The sequence below is a fragment of the Curcuma longa genome, chromosome 16 (genome assembly GCF_044706935.1).
Source record: "Curcuma longa cultivar G26 ecotype Majalengka, Jawa Barat chromosome 16, ITB_CL_G26_1.1, whole genome shotgun sequence".
Classification (NCBI taxonomy): Eukaryota; Viridiplantae; Streptophyta; class Magnoliopsida; order Zingiberales; family Zingiberaceae; genus Curcuma; species Curcuma longa.
This window is the reverse complement of record NC_133876.1, coordinates 2,590,261-2,610,980: the sequence shown is the minus strand read 5'-3', so window position 1 is coordinate 2,610,980 and position 20,720 is coordinate 2,590,261. Positions and strand designations below refer to the sequence as shown.

Sequence of the window (20,720 nt, the reverse complement as noted above, 5' to 3'; positions counted from 1 at the left end):
CATTGCACCAAAGAGTTAATCTAGATATCGCTTTGCAGATCTTCAATTCCGTCATTCACTTTTCTATTTCAAGACAAGGCACTCTGGATATGCCATATTGTCATATCAATATATCATTTTTGGCATCCGTAGGATTAGATGTTTCTAAGGGCAATGTCAGATGTCTATCTGAGGAAGTTCGATTAGATTGGGCTCCATGGATACGATGCTCAAGAGAAGAAAGGCATTCACATAAGGTCAAAAGGGTAGCCATTGTTGAGAGTGAAAGATGAGAGAGTAAAGGACGACATCACAGTGCACGTTAATGTAAATGACAATGCTAGCTTTGGCATTGGTGGCTTGCTTATCGTGCATCATCACATAGTGCATTGTTGGGTAGGAAAGGGAAGTCATGGTTGAGGTGTCGGTTGACAAGAATAGTGTTGCACGGAAGGAAAGTGGACAAGGAGGGTGTCGATGTTATCATAAAAGATAGAGAAAGATTAAAAAGTGATGCATGAAGGATTTCAGGGAAGAAACGTGAGTGACATAGGCGACGAGTTATGTGTGAAATAATGAGTTTATATGAGATAAAGGGAACCTTGCTCTAATACCTAATGGGAGAAGTATTTCAGTGTATTACCATTCTCCCTTTTTCTTGTATAATTCATTAAATAATGTTACAAATAAGTCCTTGGCAAAATTTACATCTTGATCCCTATACTATTTACATATCCAAGAAATTTGATTTGGGTGATCCACCCAATTTAGTGTGGAACATGAGTCTTTGTGCAAAGATGGTTAGACTTGAAAGATGGTGCATTGGATTCCCTTTATTTATTCATGTTACTACTTATTTTTTGGAAGCTCTCCAATCATTGGTTATCAGTATCTTGTACTCATTTCAGATCATCTTACGATGAATTGTTAGGCACACTGCTACACTGTTGCTTGAACATCACTACTAATAGGTTGGAGTTTTGCACATCATTTTAGGTTTTCTTTTAGTTTGCCATGCATTACTATCTAGGTATTTACTATTTCATTGTATTTATGAGAGAGATGTTACTAATGATTGTTACAATTTTAATTATAAGATCTATTTAGATTCATATTGTGTTATTATTGTCAGAATTTTTGTGACAATCATCTCTGCTTGATGATGTATGAGGATAGTTTTAAGTGTTGTTTAGCATCTCCATGGCTTGCCGAAACAAGGGGTGTGCCAATGAAATTGTTTGGAATCCAAAAGAATTTGCATGCCATTGGAATTATGCACTGCCGAGAAGAGCTTACTCAGGGTGCGACATTTAGAAGTAATATCTTTGCATCCTAAGCTATGTATCCCCTACAAGGGTGGTCCCCAAGACCTCAACTACTTAGGAACTAGCAAATTCCAACTCGATGGGGTTTTAACTCAGTTCTCCAATGAATCAGGTGCAATTATAACAGCATGAAACCTAGGCTTGCTTAAATGGATGAAATATGGCATACTCAGATATTGTTTTATTTGCATTTATAACAGTCAAACGATAGGAATTTCAGATCATCAAGCAGTGTCCCCACCATTTGAAGTCAGCTAGATAATCATACAACTCATTGAGTTCTTCTAGATCAGTCCAGATTAATTGGTAGCTCTGAGGTGACATTTTGATGGATTAGAAGCCACATAGTGTAACTGATAATCAACTGATAGACTGTTAGTGGGAAATTTGTAATGCAACTATCTTAGAAGACCTTTAAGTTATACTCTAATAGCCCCATTTTCACATGATAATGCTACTTTGCCTTGATCCAAACTAAAATCTGCAGAAAAATAAGCTATTTCATGAGAATGATAATGCCACCTAATGCAAGAACTGAAAACATCTTACTGAGAGCTACGTGCATATGATCTAATTAACGTTTAGGTTTAGCACATTGGGAAAAAAGACAACTCTGAAGATGGTATGAGTCAACAAAGTCACACCATACAAGGTGACAATCATGCAATAATTCTAACAGTCATACTTTAGTGAAAAGACTGAAGCAGTGACTCACCATAGGCTTTCCACTTGACCTCACTGATGATGCTTCCATTAGGTTATTCATCTTTAGATTACATCTCATATTTGCTAAAGTTGACAAATCACCATCAGTAAGAATTACCTGCATAGATTTGGTTAAGATCAGGCAGCATATCAATGACAACTTCAACAAGCTGCTTAAAGACAATGTCACGTCTAAAACAAGCACATAATGAGTCAAACATGCTAACCATCATGAGCCATCCATTGAATTCCATCAATTTGAGATGGGACATGCAAATTTATGCACTCAACTATTTTTCTAGAAGAAAAATTACAACTGATAATAGCAAACATGCCCTACGCTTAGTGTGCAAATCTATTACTTCACCACAAAACAGAAAGAGGCATTCCAGAAGAGTATGCGTCCTCCATAGTTTTAGAAGCATACATTACATCCAACTGATTGCAACATACTTCTTGAGAGCTCTCAGTCAAATGGATATCAGACCTAACTACATTTATTTATGTCATGTTAAAGAGACAGATGATGGAATGGAAGAATCTTTTGCAACCAAGGTTTTAAATAAATGTATTGGAATTGATTTTAGTTCTTGCTCGGAATGGTTCCATATCAGTGCTGATCTGTGCCAACACACAATACAAGTCTGCATCAATTGTTACTGTTGAGTCCTACAAAGGAAATGGAGGATGAAGAGGAATAAAAAGAGGAAGTGGAAGAGAAACAACAGGAAGACATCTGCACTGTGGCAACAAGAAGGCATCTGTTCCTGATTTCTTGAGTAATCAACTTGTCCTTGTCCATTGTTTCTACTTATTGCCACATGAAAAAGTTTCTTTTTTGATAGGCTTTGATGTTTCACCGCCTTGCAGAATGCCAACAATGGGAAATAGCTTAGACCATGATTTAAAATTTCATTCCATGTTAGACGAAACAGACGGAATTTGCCGCTCCACTCATAGTTCGGCATCGGCACAACAGACCGCCGCGGGATCGCAATGTTATGGAGACTTCCACGGGATTGCGTCGGCCCTCACAGAGGTCGTCACGACCCCTAACAACCTTCGTGGGGTCACAGCGGTCCCACAATCCTGCATTTTTTATCTTTTTTTTTTTAAATATTTTATTTTATATTTGTATTTTTAATTTTTTTAATATTTAGATTAAAATTTTTAATTTTAATTAATATATTTTATATTTAAAAAATATCAAAATCATATCGGTACAACACGATATGATACCGTAACCATATCGTTTCGATCATAAACCGAAACTTCGAAACTGATCGATATTTTAAACTTGGCTTAGACATTGTGTCATTATGCCTATTTGTCCGGGTCTTGCGACTAGCTCAAAATGATGTCTCCCATATAGTGTGAACTGAAAAGAAATTTAAAATATTAGAACCATCCATAATTTCAAAGTTTTAATGCAATTTCTAAATTACAGGTCTCTATCAAATTGAATGAAGATATTATAGAAAAACATTTGTAGTATAGAACTTTTCACATTATTAAAAATTCATACTTGACTAGAAATATTTTAACATTGGACTACTAAATCTTTAAAAATTATAATAAATAATTGCATCTCTTAGGTCCCCTGCTAGGAACCAACAAAGAATAACCCACGACCGCCTAGCATCCCATTAGATCACAATTAGTCTTTCTGAGAGACCCTATTTTTCTTCACTTTCAAGACACTGCGTCGTCTTATTTGTTTTCTTTCATGTGACCCTCCAAGTCACCAAAATTCTCCACGATAGCATTAGAATTACTTGTTGCCTTCCCCCATTCTTTTCCCTATTTCTTGTGACAGTCCATCCTCTCCCCTCTTCCCCGTACTATGAGGGTCAACCTGCATCACCACCTCCAAGATGCCCTAAGGGGGCAAGTTCTAGTCGAATTGCATTTGCATATGACAATCCATGAATCGATTATCTCTTCTCTACAAAACAACCATAGAGCATGGTTCTTGCAATGGCACTATAGTTAATCATCACAACAATAGTGTCATCCAGGCATTTTAGAGGTTTAGATACCCCCCTTGAAGTCAATGGTTGCCTCATGAGAATTTAACTATGATCGTTTCTCTAGTCACAATGCTTGATAGACAACCTACTTCAGCAAGCTGTCAAATGTCTAGCCATCATCTTACCTGATTTCCACATCAATTTAACATGAGAAGTACCTACCAGCAACATTCCAATTAATCCCCTGTGCCCATCAACCTTTGTATGAAAATCCTAGGAGAGTAGCTTGGTGTTGGTCATGATAAGCTTTTTAGATGAGTTTGAAACTTGGAACGCAAAGAGTTGACCTTGGTAGAGGAGATGGTGAAGAAGGTAGTAATATTGTAGTAAACACTATGTGTATGGTGCTAGATGATGAAGCCAATGAAGAGTGCAGTAAAAATAGGCAGCAAGTTGTTGATGCAAAGGTGGCGGCAGTGGATGTAGGTGCTCTGGTTTATATAGGTGTTAGTGTTATTTCTGTTGTTTCTGAATCTGTTATAGCAACATATTTTCCTTATACTGTTATACCATGTATTCCTACTGTGCACTAATTAGGTACTCTGGGAGCATATTAACAATAGAGGATAGCAGAAAGGTTCAATAGGAGAAGAGTATTTGAAGCCCACTTGAAGCCAACACAGCACCAAATAGCCACTGAATAATGTTTTCAATGCAGGTAGTTATATAGAGTTATCAAAGATTAGATAGTTAGTACAAGAGTTTAGTCTATAGTGCAGGCACAATGGTGGTTGGAAGGTATGGAGATTGTTATGTTATTATTTCAAATAATGCATGAGATACTTGACAATTACACCTAGCCTTCAATTCACATAAATCATTCATGTATTCAAATATTATATACTTAGATTAGTCCAAATTCACAATTCACTCTCCTCTAGAGCGGTTTGAGTCTCATGTACCTTAGTATGACTAGGAGTACTGTCTTTCAACATGCACTTTATGACATTTATCCTGTAGGAAATAAAATTGATGTATCAAAGATTTTATAAACTATTATCGCATAGGATTTCAATGATTAAGAATATATAAGGGCATTAAGAGATCAATAATTGATATTAAATTTTCTTCTTATTAAAAATACGTACATGGTAAACAAACATGTTTTCCCATTTGATTATCCAATCTTACAATGACCATATCATTATAATGTTGATACTTAGTCGGAGACTGTAAACACTTCTTGATGTTTCTTTTTTAATTCTTGAAATAAGTAGTGGATGTTGTCCATTTGCAATTTCTTATCCATGTCAACTTTGCGTTAAACAACAAAGGCTCTACTTTCATAAGCAAACATAATAATTTTTTATGCTTCCCTACTTTCAGTAGTGTTAGAACATTGAGAGGCTTCTCAGTCCATAATCTAAATTTTTTTGGACACTTTTAATGAGAAGAAGTGAGTTGCAAATCTAGTTACTTTTCATCGTAAAATCTCCTAGTCAATAAATTTTCTCATTAATCTTTAAACTAAAAAATAATCATAAAAGAACTCTATTAACAATTGTCTTTTCACTACTTTCTTCACTCTATCAAGTTTATTTATATTTGTCATCGTCAAATCAATGCAATGTGTTACACAATGTCTAGAAAATATTTGATGTCCTTGCTTCAATAGCTCTCTCACCCCTCTTGAAGTTTATAATTTCATCATTGCATCAACTTTAATAATGCTCATCAATGTGATATATATAAGTTTAATTAATTCATTATGTATAAAAAATCTACTCCCCTTCTATTTGTCATGATTCCACTATTCTCACAGTAATTTCTCACAAGGATCATGATCCCAAACAATGCCAATTGGCATGGCTGGAATTTCGATTGGCACGGATGAAATTTACTGTTCCGCCTATCAATCGACACTAACTAACAGCGACCTCGCAAATTCCTCTATGAGATCGCCACGACCTCACCATGACCTTACCTGACCTTTTTCTTTAGTAATTTCTTGTCTCTTTCATCTATTTCTTTCCCTCCATCCATCTACAAGGGTAATAGAGACAAAAGAAAAAAAATACCTCTATAAAGATGAAGGTGGAGACAAATTATTAGAAAAAATATATATAACAATCAATATTAATAAAAATATATTTTTTAATTAATATATTTTATATTTTAAAAAGTATCAAAATTTTATCAGCACAATACAACATAGTATCAAAATCATATCATTCCTGTCATAATCCAAAACTCCAAGACAATTTGAATTTTTAAACCTTGATTTCTCAATCATTATTCCACCAATGAGTGGCACTCCCTCTTCTAACCATAGATTAAAATTTCAAATCGTTTCATTTGATACAGACGAAACATCTTGTTCCGCCCACGAACCAACACCTGCACAAACGGTGCTGGCACACTACAACACGTCCAGAGGTGTCTTGCGGGACCGATGACGGGTCCGAAGGCGTCGCAAGGACCAGCGATGCGTCCGGAGATGTCATGTAGGACCAATAACGCATTCGAAGACATCGCATGTGCCCGCGGTCATGGAGACGCGAAACAAGGTAAGGTTTTTAACTTATGTTTAATTAAATAACTTAGTTAATAATTTTAATCAACTCCTAGCTATGATTGGGATAATTTAAATAGGTTTAATTAAAGCCTAATAAACTTATCCTATTAATATAATATATATATTTATTTTAAAACATTATTTTATTTTTTTATTTTTTATTTTTAAATATTTAGATTAATTTTTTTATTTTTAGTTAATATATTTTATATTTAAAAAATATCGAAACTATATCGGTATAATACAATACCAAAACTGTATCGTTCCAGTCTAAGACCAAAATCTTGACACGACTCAAGATTTTAAACTATGCTTCTGACTATAGCACCCACCCACCCCCAATATCTCCTACCTAATTTAGCCGCACACTATTGCTTTGAGTCACGACATCTTCGATTGTTGCTTGTTACCACTTGCCATTGCTGCTAATATCCCTCTACTTGTTGATTGACAATCACTACCACTCTAGTGTTGATCTCTTAATCCCTTGTTTTATAGCCATCAATTTCCTTTGCTCATGATTAACATAAGGAAAGTCAATCAAACTTGATTGCTTCTATCTCATCCCATACAGGTTGTGAGCACACAAGATCGCAGGAATACCCATGTGATCAAGAGGGAAAAGGTAATTTAAACCCATGCCAACAAGTCTCAATATCAGTGTGAGTTCAAATGGAAGATTATGATGGTTTTGAGCAACATAACTCTGCACAAAAATATTTGATTCCAACACATGGCATTATCGAGCTCAATCTTGATCCCAATATATTGGTGATATTTTTTGCTCCTAGCTTGCACACACTAGTTATCATGCCCTACACGAGCTATGCCTACCATGACACTAGCTTCACTCACCGCATGTAAACTGCAATAATATCAGAGCAAAAATATAGACAAAAAGCTAACTAAACTAACTAAATGCATATCTCTGAAAAAAACTCCTCCAATACTATGCACAAAGCTTAGAAAATAAATAGGAGGTCATAGACTCTAAAACATGAGTATAAAAATGCAAAGTGACTATAAGAAAGAAGTGCATGATGTGCGATAGTATATTTCATAACATAATCCAATCAATAATAAATAGTTAAGGTCATCATTTTCTGCATTTAACATCATTAATTTCTTATCACAAATTCCTCTTAAATTCTTTTACATTCTTTCATTTTTTACATGTTTCCTCTTTTATACTCTTACAAGTATTCCCTTTTAATTTCTTAGCGAAAAAACCTATATATATATATATATATACATAGATAGATAGATATTGTAAAGGAGCAAACAACCTGCAATCTACCTAGGAAAAGATGAATCGTAGGTACAAATGAGCCACAAGTGCATCATAAACATATATAAATATATAGGATGAACAACCCACAATACACCTAGTAAAGATGTATCATATATACATTAGATGAATGATCTACAATCCGCCTAATACGAAGTACATCATATAAATATGTATGAATATATAATATGGGTACCTTGCAATCTACCCGATAAAAAATATATTGTATATACATGAGATGAACAACCCGCAATCCACTTAGTAAGGATATATTGCATATACAAGGAGTAAACAATCTGCAATCCGCCCAAAGATGCACTTCACAAAAGAAAGGGGTGAACAACATACAACCCACCTAATAATAAAGACATCTCATGTAAAATAGTCAAAATTTACAAGCACATGAAAAGGCTTCAGGGCCCTTTTTGAGTGTGGAGCTAAGGCTTTAATATATATAAAGTATTCATTGTTTTGTTAATTTAGCATAATGGTCATGTAAGTCTTTTAGAGGATGGAGTTGAAACTCTACTATAAGTAGTCATGCAACTCTTTTAGAGGGTTAGCTGAATTTGTATATTACATGTGGTCACATAGCTTTTTCAAAAGCAAAAGCAAAAGTTCTACACTATATGTAGTCAAGTAGTTTTTTCAAAGAGCGAAGCCAAATCTCTAAACTACACAAGTAGTCACGTAGCTCTTTTAAAGGGCAGAGCTAAAGCTTTATACTACAAGTAGTCACACATCTCTTAGAGGGTGGAGCCAAAACTCTAAACTACAAGTAATTACACATCTCTGTCAAAGGATGGAGCTGAAACTCTATAATTCATTCAATGTCGTACTACTTCAATTGAAATTTATTTGTATCTCAATTTTTTAGTCTTAAGGTGGTTCATTTTCCTTTAAAGCACTATCCTAAGCTTCTATTTCCTATCAAGTCTAGTATGTGTTATCTTACTAAGAATAGTACACAAGTGTAAAGAAGTAAGAAGATCATAAAAGAATTAACAATTTAAAAGATAAGTATCAAAGGCAAGAATGTAGAGTGGTTTTAAAAGAAAACAAACCATCCCATGTGTATCATCCATATATGCAGGGAGCAAATAGTCAACTATATAGAAAGAAGCAAATATAACGGACGACAAGTACAATAAACTATTAAAATAAATTTTCATTCTTTTAATCATCCCAACAGACTTATCTTTAACCCCAATTTCATTATGCAATATTTCTTTTTAAAGTTTCCCCTATAAAAGCAATATGTTTGATTATAATTTATCAATTTAAATCATGCACAAGGAAAATGTCAAATAAAATCAAATAGGAAAACCCACCTTATTTAAAGAACATTTTCAAGTGACGCTCGCATGACAACACAACATATTCTTATACGTAATCACCACTCAAATCTCCAAGATGTAAATCAAACATCATTGACTATGACTTTACAATATCACATCAAGACATGATAAAGAAGCTTACCTTAACACTATGCCTTACCCTTGGAAGCAAAAGGAGTTGATTTTGCATTACATTGCTACTGTAGATGGAAATGATAAGTGCTTCTTTAACCACGACAACGGTGGTATTGAAATTGTCATCTTCACCGTGCAAAACTATCTCTTTAAGGTAGTAGCTAAGAACAATTTGCATATTTGGTTCAGTTGAACTGTTTTGGGCCTAATAAGATAATTTTTGCTCAATTTATCTGGTATGGCATGCCTAACTCAGTTGCATAACTTTAGTCCAAATAGCATGACTTGATATTAGTTCACCTTATTATGTTTGACTCATTTAATCTTGAAGAATCACAATTTTCATTGCTAAATTCAACTGGAACCATGATTCAATAAGTTACCAATCAAACATACTAGAATATGTTGCAACTACATAAATGTATTTTGTTAGACCAAGTAAATGCAGCATGGAGATAGCACACACCCTAGGAGTAAAATCTACTTGAATGGTCATTGTTTTAAAAGGCAACTATCTATCTGATTTCGGCAAATAACCGCTTCATCTAGTTGCTAGGTGATCCAAGTTAGACAACTCTTTTAACAAGTGGCCCCAACAAGCCGATTAGGAGGCCTAGGTAGTTCAGATGTCTCTAAGGGAAAAATGTTACTTTATAAGTTGTTGATTCATCTAATTTTAGAAAGTAGCTACTTCTTCCCATTAACTCGTCTAATACCCATCGTATGCACAAACCTCCCACTTTATTGCCACCTCTTTTTCACTTGACTTCAATGACCTACACCTATTTTCAGCCATTTTCCAACCAACCTTTTCTTCTCTTCTCTAGGTGTGGTTTCCCCTTCTCTTTTTTGCATCTATTGTTAAAAATTTTATCACTTAATCTCAACACATCAACACACTTTGATTTTTTTTTTTTCTTTTTTTATTCCAAGGCTATTTTCTTGGTTGGAATGTAAAATATGAAATGTTTTCAGTGTTTAATTATGAATGATGAGTTGTTTATTTATAATTGTAATTATATTTTTACATATATTAATATTAGTTATTCTTAATATATTTCTCTCTCTTATTTTTATATTATTTTAATGTCCATCACAAAGGTCATTGGCGCCTAGGCTTGCGCTTACTACTTAGGCACTAGGTAATGGGCAGTTGTTTACTGCTTAGGCATTAGATAGTGGGTTGACTATTTGTTGCTTGCCTAGAACTGTGCTTTAATACCTTAAAAATGACCACATAGTAGCAAGCAATGAGTTCCTGAAACCATAATCTAAAAGCCTTTATTATGTTTCAACTTTCAATGGAATTTATTAAGATACGATAGAAAGTGTTACATGAATTATCAATTTCTTATGAATAGTTCGCTTCCAGCTTCTACGAGTTACAAATATTTAAGAGTTAGTTTCCTTTACCTTCAACAGATTATAAATTGTTAAAGATAACTCATTCAATTACTCGAATTGTAATAATAAAACAAATTAATTGCATTTCTATACACATAATTGCTTGAGCTTGATCGAAGAGGACAAGAGACAAGTGTAAACGTGTAAACAAAAAGATAATATATCCATGATACTTAAAACTACACTTGTACAGAAATCAAGAATGCACCAACAAATATACTCTAATAATTTTAAAATGGAAAGTTACATAAACACTTGAAAATTCATCTAAGATATGTTCAACAGATTGTGTCCTACCCCCCAAAAAACACAACTTCACAATAGAATCAACACAAACAAAAAGTAATTCTCAAGAAACATATACAAATTGAACCAAGATGGAAAATCGTAAAAGTATACCTTCGAAGCTCCAGCATGCAGAAGAGTAATCCCAACCAAACCAACACCAGAGCCAATCTACAGCTTGAAAATACCACAACATAATTAATCAGGGACTTTATGTAAGGACAAAAACATATCAACAAATATTACCTCAAAGCAAAATCGGTTTGAGAAAATTTCTTGGAAAGAAAGTATAAACTCTGATAAGAATAGACTTGAAGGCCAAAGAGCACAACTGTCAAGACAAAGCTTCAAGAATGATTATCAAAGATAGGCAATGGATTATTCGAATAAGTAAAGAGTGTAATTACTAAAGAAAAGAAGAATCAGATGATAAACTCTTGAGGATCTCAGACAGATTATCAATTTGGATGATCTAAACATGAAAAAGTCATACATAAACCAAGTACATCTCTGGATCGTGTCCCTGCAGCTCATAACCTCTTTCCCCATGTGAATGATTCATAAGACATGGATGACATTTTTAACACTCATCATTCACAAAGTTTGCATGGTTAGGAATTAGGATTTGAATGTGGAGCAAGAAGACGAGTTGAGTGGACTGTACTTGCACAATAGGTACACTGCTTATACCAACTATCCCAAATTAAGGAATTTTGCAGGCCATAACTAAGGCAGAAAAAAAGATGCAGAGAAAAGCTACAGGACAGTGTAAGGATGTCTTGTCACTGTAACATCCATGCATTGAACCAATATTCTCATCACAAAGCCTACAAACATTAAAGGTGACCAGAAACGAATTTTACAGAAGGGGAAAAGGTACGTATGTATTTAGAAGAATAGGGATCATCATTGAACATTCTTAATATGCCTTACATATTCATGATCCATAATAGCATGCCACCAATTTAGCAAGCTGCAATTAGGTCACATAACTCAAGTAGAAACAAAAAATTTATACAAGGATAACGAGAAGTGTTAGTCCCAACTGCTTTGTAATGGCTCTGTGGCAAACAGCAAAAAATAATATTATAGATTTATGAATAATATGTACCACTTGTGTGCAGTAAAGTTGGCAATGCCAAAGGTGAATATTATTCAAGATGGTAACCAATTTAAAATCTTATTGAACTGAAGGAATTGTTTGTTTTGCACAGTGAAAAGCTGCTATACCTATTAATTTGACAAAGCAAAAGAGTGAGAAATTAAATTGCAGATTTCATTGTCTTATGCCATGTGATTGCTGCCAGGAATTCTCAATAAACATGGATTATGGTATGACTATTATTCTAAATTTATAAGTTCTAAATAAAACCTCTCTTTCTTGCATAAGAGTTGGATACTAGTTAATCGTCTTACAAAACTGCATTAAACAAGTTGCAAAACCATTAGAAACACCATTAGCAACATCTTGCCATATCAGTCTTACAAAAACATCATAAATTTTATGATGGTAATATTCTTTTTCTCTTTTTACAATTATTTTTTAAGTGACAGAAAAAAAGTATTAGATACCCTGTGTCTCCTTCAAGCATGTTTAGAGAACATTGTAGAGAAACTACTAAATCCACTGCAGTTGAATTGCCTGTAAATAATTGACAAATGCCCATATGACTAAGTAGGTTGAAGATGTAATGACTAAAAATGAATTATTTCTTACCTGGAGATAAAAGAAATGTAAGTTGCTTGTAGATTCTATTGTTCTCCTTTAACAACTGATCCTCCTAAAATATGCAAAGAATTAGTGAACTTATACATAATTTTAGAGAAACTACAATTTGATTATGTTGATATTCATAAATCTCAAAGAAAAGTAATCAACAATAGCACAATCCTTCGCTTGTGTGAAAATAATTACAGAAATTGATAATTAGTTGTAACTCTCTAAAGAGAATAACAACTAAGTCTTATCCCACTAGGTGGGATAGGCTATATAGATCCTCATATGCTATTAAGCTCTATTCCCTACTATATTATCATCTATATTTAAATAAATTTATATTATTTTATCGTTGCTAACCGTTTCAACCATCCTAGTTGTATTCTATGTAAGACATCTCTCAACCCCTCCATCCTTTTGCAAAAATAATCCTAATTATTTAAAACCCTTAGTACAATAACTCGTTATCTCCTATCTTAACAATTATCTTACTACATCTAATATTGCTAAATTTAAATTCCATTTATTTTGTCTTTACTCTACTAAGTCTAAAATCTTTCACTTCTAGTCTTTCCCACCAAGATTTGAGTTTATCATTTTTTCCTTCACGTCTCATCTACTAAAACAATTTCATCTACAAACAACATGCATCATGGTAATGTGACTAGGATGTGTTCAATGAGTTCATCCATGATTAATGTAAAAAAAATGATAATTTAGAGTTGAACCTTGATGTATCCCTAAACACTTTAGTTAATCCTCTTGAAGTCTTCACTTATATCATTGCATCCTCATAAATATCCTTAATTATTTCAATATACACTACGCTAACACCTTTTTTCTAAAATTCTTCACATAATTTCCTCGAAACTCTATCATAAATTTTTTCTAGATCGATGAATATATGTGTATGTTCAATTAGTTGTTTGAAAATAAGTATAACTTCTATTGTCGACCTAAGTATGAATCCAAATTAATTTTTGGTCACTGTAGTCTTCTTTCTTAGTCCATTTCTATCACTCTTTTCTAAAGTTTTATGGTACCATTCATTTGCTTAATGTCTCTATAATTTGTACAATTTTGTACAACTCCTTTCTTTTTATATAGAGGGAAACAAAGTTAAAATTGCAAATTTGAAATGTATCACCTGCTACATACTAACTTAACTCTGGTCTCTATTACATCAATCGCCTCAAATTATGCAACTTGAAGTGAGAAGAAAATAATTATTATCATAAAAGGTGCAATCTTATAATCTAGAAAAACAAGTTGAGATGCAAGTGGGAATACTATTCTCTCCCTTTTGAGCAGGAATCAATTTCTTATATGATCATGTTATAACTAAGTTTTAAACTAAACTTATTTGTAATATTTAATTGATTAATTAAATTATAGATATGATCTAATCTTTACCTGAATGTGGTTTAGGACTGATTTAGGTTCAATTAAGCAGAGTTAGGCTCAATAATCACCATGTTAACCTGATCTGATTCCTCATTAGAAGAAGCATTTGATAGCTTGAATTTCAGCAGCACTTGATAGGTTCAGATTCCCAATAGATGGTTGAATTACTAACCTCCAATAATTTTCATAAACAAGAGATCTTTTTGGAAGATTAATTCTCCTGTTTGAATGTAGACAAATTCTATCTGTTATTCACAATTTAATTTTTAATCTTTAATATATGGAGATTAGCTCGATTTGATCTCATTTAGAACCAAATATCGCTATAGCTTAAATTAAATTTAACTTTGTAATGTAGTTGGATTTAATTAAATTAGGGACCATTTTAGTTCAAGATAGGTTGAATGAGTTAGACCTAACTTACACTTAGTTGGGTCCAATTAATTAATTTAGGTTTTCAATTAGGAAAATGAGTTTAGGGTGTATTAGAGGTGGTTTAAATGAACCGAGGTGAATTCAACTTGATAATAACTCTAACCATATGATGGGATCAGAGATATAAGAGGAGAATCAAGTTTTGTTATTGACTTTTTCCTGCCTTATCATATGGTTTATATTTTGAACTATAAAAATTATATTAACAATAATCCATGCCATCTTGTGTCACAAATTCCATAAATTTGCATCTCTTACATAAAACATCAAGTTAATCAACCCATCAACCCAAGCAATTAATAAAAAATCACATCTTTACTTTACCAAATTGAGATTAATTATCATCAACAATCCATATCTCCATATTAAATATTTTGAATGTGAACCTAAGGTCCATCTATGATATAGAAATCAATATAAAAGAACAGTTGACAAGTTCACCTAAGAAATCATTAAGGTGGGACTATATGGCTAAATCTAGTTTCATCAAATTCTCAACAAGATAAGAATTGATTTAGCCAATATAATCCATATGTTACCACGAGTAGATGCAATTCGGTCTCTCAATGTATAAATTGGCATAGCTACATGAAAGGCTTATGCAATTGCTTTTGAAAAATGATATAGACTAATGGGTTGCCACAGGAGTTGGAGGAGCAAGATTCAAAATTTCAAACTGTGTCAAAGTTTCCATCTTTAATTGAAATGATACTGTTTCGATATTGCATCGAAATTTTGATGCATGGTGTCAGTGGCAAAATCGAAGGTTGAAAGAGGAAGAAGATGAAGCAAAAGAAGGAGAAATTATCAATATCGAGTTTCAGTAATTTATCAAAATGATATGTTTCAACCGTTCTCACTTAGCATTATTGTGTGCAATATGAAGAAGCTTTGATCAAGCCAAATTGAGGACAGTATCATCAACGAATAGTTGGCTACAAACACTTCCAATAGAATCACTTGACATCAAAAATTTGCCAACCAAAAGTCCTCATTTTATTGTTTCCTTGCATCAATTAGGTTAGTAAAGATTTAACAAGATGATAAGAAGTCAATTCATCTCACTTGTTGAGGTGTGCAAAACATCTTTCATGGTTTGAACATCTTGGCAAAGAAAAGGCTTCTTTGTACAATTTATAAATGCAAGACCTTTCTTTCTTATGAACTATGCTACTTAGACACCAATATACGACTGCAGATCCAAGTGTCAACATGGAAATTATTGAAACAAACTTAGCTTTCTTTAGTAGTAGAATGAAGCGTAACAATCAAGTGATATAAGAAATTATACAATTGATAAGTCAACTATAATCCATGCAAGCTTTATAAGAAATCCTTTCTACCTAAAGAAAAATCTAGGAAGATACTTCCTAATACATACTAAGAAAAGAGAAATGTCTATCAAATAAGAACAAAATTGGAATGGTAAATATGACTTGTAGCTAGAAAAAAAGTGGCAATAGCTTCAAATTCACAAAAAATAAAATTCATAGCCCATTAAGACAAGATTGGCATGCCTATGTAAAGAATGGTATAGGGTTAGAAGACCTAAAGTTAGGATTTTAAATAAAAGACATCTATCTATATTATCTGGTTATATTAGTTAATATATTATCTGGTTATATTAGTTATAATATATTTTTAATTAGGTAGTTGTCAATTTGTCTAATTATAGTTTCCTTAGTTGGATTCTTTCCTTAGAAAGATTTCTAGTTTGTTTATAAATAGACCTCTTATGTAAAAGGTGGTGGATTGAGAGGAATAAGATTTCTTTTAGTATTTTTCATTCAACATGGTATCAGAGCATTAGGTTTTTTTCCCTTTCTTCTCCTTCCGATGCTTTTAGCCGACCCCACTTTGGGATAAGGCTTGGTTGTTGTTGGCTTGGTTGTTGTTCTCCTTCCGATGCTTTGTTCGTGTGAATGAATCGTGTCCTTTGGCTTTGACGCAATTCGAGATCGGATCGAGGCTTTGCTGGAGCTGGAGGTTGCGTTTATCCCTTCCGGCAGCCGGCAATAGACCAAAAGAGAAATCCGACGGCTTCACATGGAAAGAAGAAGGGGCGGCGCTCGGCTTAGGATTTACCCTCTCCTTCGGCGAATGACGCACGCGATTTGGGAGGCCAAAGATCGTTCATCGGTGTTATCAACACAGTTCACCGTCGTCGCTGTCCAATTCGTTTGCACGACTGCCATTGCCACACGAACGCCGCAGGCTACGGATTCTTCTTTTCCTTCCGCTTTCCCTCTTGTTTCCTGTATCGGCGAAGCGACTCGAACGCGGATCAAAAACGCGAGTACAGACTCCGCCGAACCCTAGCATGAGCTCCTCTCTGGTGGCTTGGTGATCTCCCATCTCGCTTCCTCTATGACTCCTCTTTCCCGCGTTGTGTCCTCTCGACACAGGAATTGCGTCCAACCTCCCGATCGGTGGAGTCGACAGTGGTGTTCAGTGGAGAATCGATCGGGTCTGCTGTCCAACCTCCCGATCTTTGACGAATCTGGTATTAATCTCGGCGCTATATTAGTTTGGTATTTCTTTCGCATGTGGATTTGTCTGTTCTTCAGATTCTTCCTTTATTTGATTTTCTTTAGGATAAAAGTATGGTTGAAAATAAACCTTCTATTATGACGGAAGTTGTGCCTGTGATGTCTAAAATCACAGATTATAAATTAAATGGTTCAAACTATTTGGATTAGAGTAAAACTGTTCGCCTTTACCTACAAAGTATTGACATAGATGGGCATTTTACTAATGACCCTCCTCAAGATGATTCGAGACAGACATGGCTGAGAGAGGATGCTCGCTTATTTCTTCAGAGTTGAAATTGTATTGATAGTGAGGTAATTAGTTTGATTAATCACTATGAATTTGTTAAAGAATTGATAGATTATCTAGAATTTTTATATTTTAGAAAAGGGAATATCTCTCATATGTATGAGGTTTGCAAAGCTTTTTACCGTGTGGAAAAGCAAGATCAACTACTGACTAATTATTTTATGGCATTCAAGAAGACATATGAGGAGCTTAATATGTTACTACCCTTTAGCCCTGATGTGAAGGTTCAACAACGGCAAAGAAAGCAAATGGTGTTCATGAGCTTCCTTGCTGGCTTATCTCCTGACTTTGAATCTACCAAATCACAAATTCTCTCTGGTTCTGAGGTCTCCTCCTTACAAGATGTATTCAGTCGCATTCTCCGTACAAAAAATACTACTCCTATTCCACTTAGTGATGCTTTGGTGAGTTGTAATACTACTAATTATGTGCCTAAAAAATCAACTATTTATAGTGGAAACAAATGAGGAGGCTCACAAGACATTGAAACTCGAATGTCAAATTCTAATGGTCAGAAAATCAACTATTATCGTAAGTCGGGTCATACAAAATTCAAGTGCAGAAAGCTTCAGTATAAAAATCAACAAAAACACTTGGCTCATATTGCATCCACTAATGATATCCTTGAGAAATCAGTTCTTATCTCTACAGAAGAATTTGTCAAGTTCTCTCAATATCAGGAATCACTCAAATCTGCATCTTCCTCTGTCACTGCTATTGTTGATTCAGGTAACCACAACACATGTCTTGCTTCCTCATTCTCTAAATGGGTCATTGATTTTGGATTCACGGATCATATGACAGATAATTCTAGTCTCTTTTCTACTTTTTCACTCCAATTTAACACTCCGATTGTTACTTTAGCTAATGGATCTCCTTATGTTCGTGGGTCTGGCACTATCAATTCTACTCCTTTGCTTTTTTTATCCTCTGTCTTACATTTACCTAATTTATCTTTTAATTTACTCTCTGTTAGTCAATTAATTCGTAATCTTAACTGTTGCATCTTATTTTTTTTCCCAATCATTATTTATTTCAGAATCTTTTGACGAAGAAGATTATTGATAAAAGGCATAAGTCTAGAGACCTCTACATTCTTGACCCATCTGTCCTAAGATCCCTTGCTCGAGTGTACCTTCTCCTTTCGAGGCTCGTTGTAGGTTAGGTCATCCATCTCTTCCTTTGCTTAAGAAATTTGTCTACAAAATAGTAGGGTGTCTTCTTTAAATTGTGAGTCATGTCAGTTTACAAAGCATCACCATCTTAGTTCGAGTCCAAGAATAAATAAACGTGTTTTTAGTCCTTTTGAGTTAGTTCACTCTGATATTTGAGGTCCTTGTCCTATTTTGTCTAAACCTGGTTTTAGGTATTTTGTCATTTTTGTGGATGATTATTCTCGTATAATATGGTTATATTTAATGAAAAATTGTTCTGAGTTATTTTCTCTATTTTGTGCATTTTGTGCCGAAATTAAAACTCAATTCAATACGTCCATCCGTACTTTACGAAGTGATAATGCTAGGGAATATACATTAAGTCTTTCACTTTTACATGAGTCAGAATGGTATGCTTCATGAAACCTCTTGTGTTGATACTCCATCCCAAAATGGTGTGGTTGAGCGTAAGAGCAGGCATCTTCTTGAGACTGCAAGGGCCCTTTTATTTCAAATAAATGTTTCCAAATCTTTTTGGGCAAATGCAATTTCTACAGCATGTTTTCTTATTAACCGCATGTCATCATCCGTTCTTCATGGTGAGATCTCTTACAAAGTTCTGTTTCCAAATAAGTTGTTTCCTGTTAATCCTAGGATATTTGGTAGCACTTGTTTTGTTCGGGATGTTCGTCCATATGTCACTAAATTAGATCCCAAGTCTTTGAAGTGTATCTTCCTTGGTTATTCTCATCTTCAAAAAGGTTATAGGTATTATTGCCCTAGTATTAATAAATATTTTATCTCGATTGATGTCACTTTCATGGAAGACACCTTATTTCCCATCCTCACTTAACCCGACTTTTCAAAAGGAAGATGATTTATTGGTATATTCTATCACACCATCCGCACCTGTTTCGGAACCAGCTCCTGATAAGCCTCCTATTATTCAAGTATACTCCAGGTGTCAACCTCTTGATTTATATCCTGCACCTACTAATTCGTCATCAGATCTACCTCAGAGTGATGATCTTCCTATTGCGTTACATAAAGGTAAACGTCTGTGCACTTATCCTATTTCTTCTTTTGTTTCCTATAACGGCTTGACATCTTCTTCTTGCTCTTTTATTGCTTCACTTGATTCTATTTTTATTCCTAAAACTATCTGTAAGACCATATCTCATCCTGGTTGGAAAGAGGCAATAATAGAGGAAAAGAAAGCTTTAGATGAAAATGACACTTGGGACTTGGTTGATCTGCCTTTAGGCAAATGGGCTATTGGTTGCAAATGGGTATTCACAGTTAAAGCCAGTCTTGTTGCTAAGAGCTATTGGTTGCAAATGGGTATTCACAGTTAAAGCCTGTCTTGTTGCTAAGGGCTATGCTCAGACATATGATGTAGATTATTCTGATGTTTTTTCTCCTGTTGCAAAGTTGACATCAGTTCGATTATTTATTTCACTGACTGCTACTCATCATTGGCCTTTACATCAACTTGATATCAAGAATGTTTTCCTTCATGGTGATCTTCAGGAGGAGGTGTTCATAGAGCAACCTCCTGGTTTTGTTACTCAGGGGGAGATAGGGCGAGTGTGTCGTCTTAGAAAATCTTTGTATGGTTTGAAACAGAGCCCTCGTGCTAGGTTTGGAAAGTTTAGTCAAGTTGTTGAAAATTTTGGTATGGTAAAAAGCACATATGATCATTCTGTATTCTACATGTGGTCAAAAGTTGGTATCATTCTGTTGGTTGTGTATGCGGATAATATTGTTATAACTGGAAGTGATACTACGAAAATTTCATCTCTTAAATCTTTCATTCTTACTCAGTTTCATATAAAAGACTTAGGGGTGCTAAAGTATTTCTTAGGCGATGAAGTTATAAGAAGCAAAAAAGATATATTTCTATCTCAGAGAAAATATATTCTCGACCTATTGAATGAGACGGGCAAATTAGGGGCAAAATCTTGTAGTACTCCAATAACTCGAAACATGCACCTCACAGAAGATGGAGAACTATTTGAATATCCTGATAGATATCGAAGGTTGGTTGGGAAGCTGAATTATCTTATTGTGACTCGTCCAATATTGCATATTCGGTTAGTGTTGTTAGTTAGTTTATGACATCTCCAACAGTTAATCATTGGGTAGTGTTAGAGTATATTTTGTGTTATT

At 34.2% G+C, this 20,720-nt stretch overlaps 1 protein-coding gene across 3 annotated transcripts in view; it reads right to left on the bottom strand.

The window, feature by feature from the left end:
* LOC141847876 (uncharacterized) overlaps nucleotides 1–20,720 on the bottom strand; it is a 46,980-nt gene that overhangs the window by 1,606 nt on the left and 24,654 nt on the right. For all 3 annotated transcript variants that reach the window (XM_074735969.1, XM_074735970.1, XM_074735971.1), the window contains 5 exons: nucleotides 12,721–12,784; nucleotides 12,576–12,645; nucleotides 11,250–11,334; nucleotides 11,118–11,174; nucleotides 2,020–2,127 (listed from right to left, as the gene is read on the bottom strand). In XM_074735969.1, coding sequence (XP_074592070.1) covers nucleotides 2,020–2,127; nucleotides 11,118–11,174; nucleotides 11,250–11,334; nucleotides 12,576–12,645; nucleotides 12,721–12,784 — 384 coding nt within the window. The remainder of the gene's footprint in view (nucleotides 1–2,019; nucleotides 2,128–11,117; nucleotides 11,175–11,249; nucleotides 11,335–12,575; nucleotides 12,646–12,720; nucleotides 12,785–20,720) is intronic.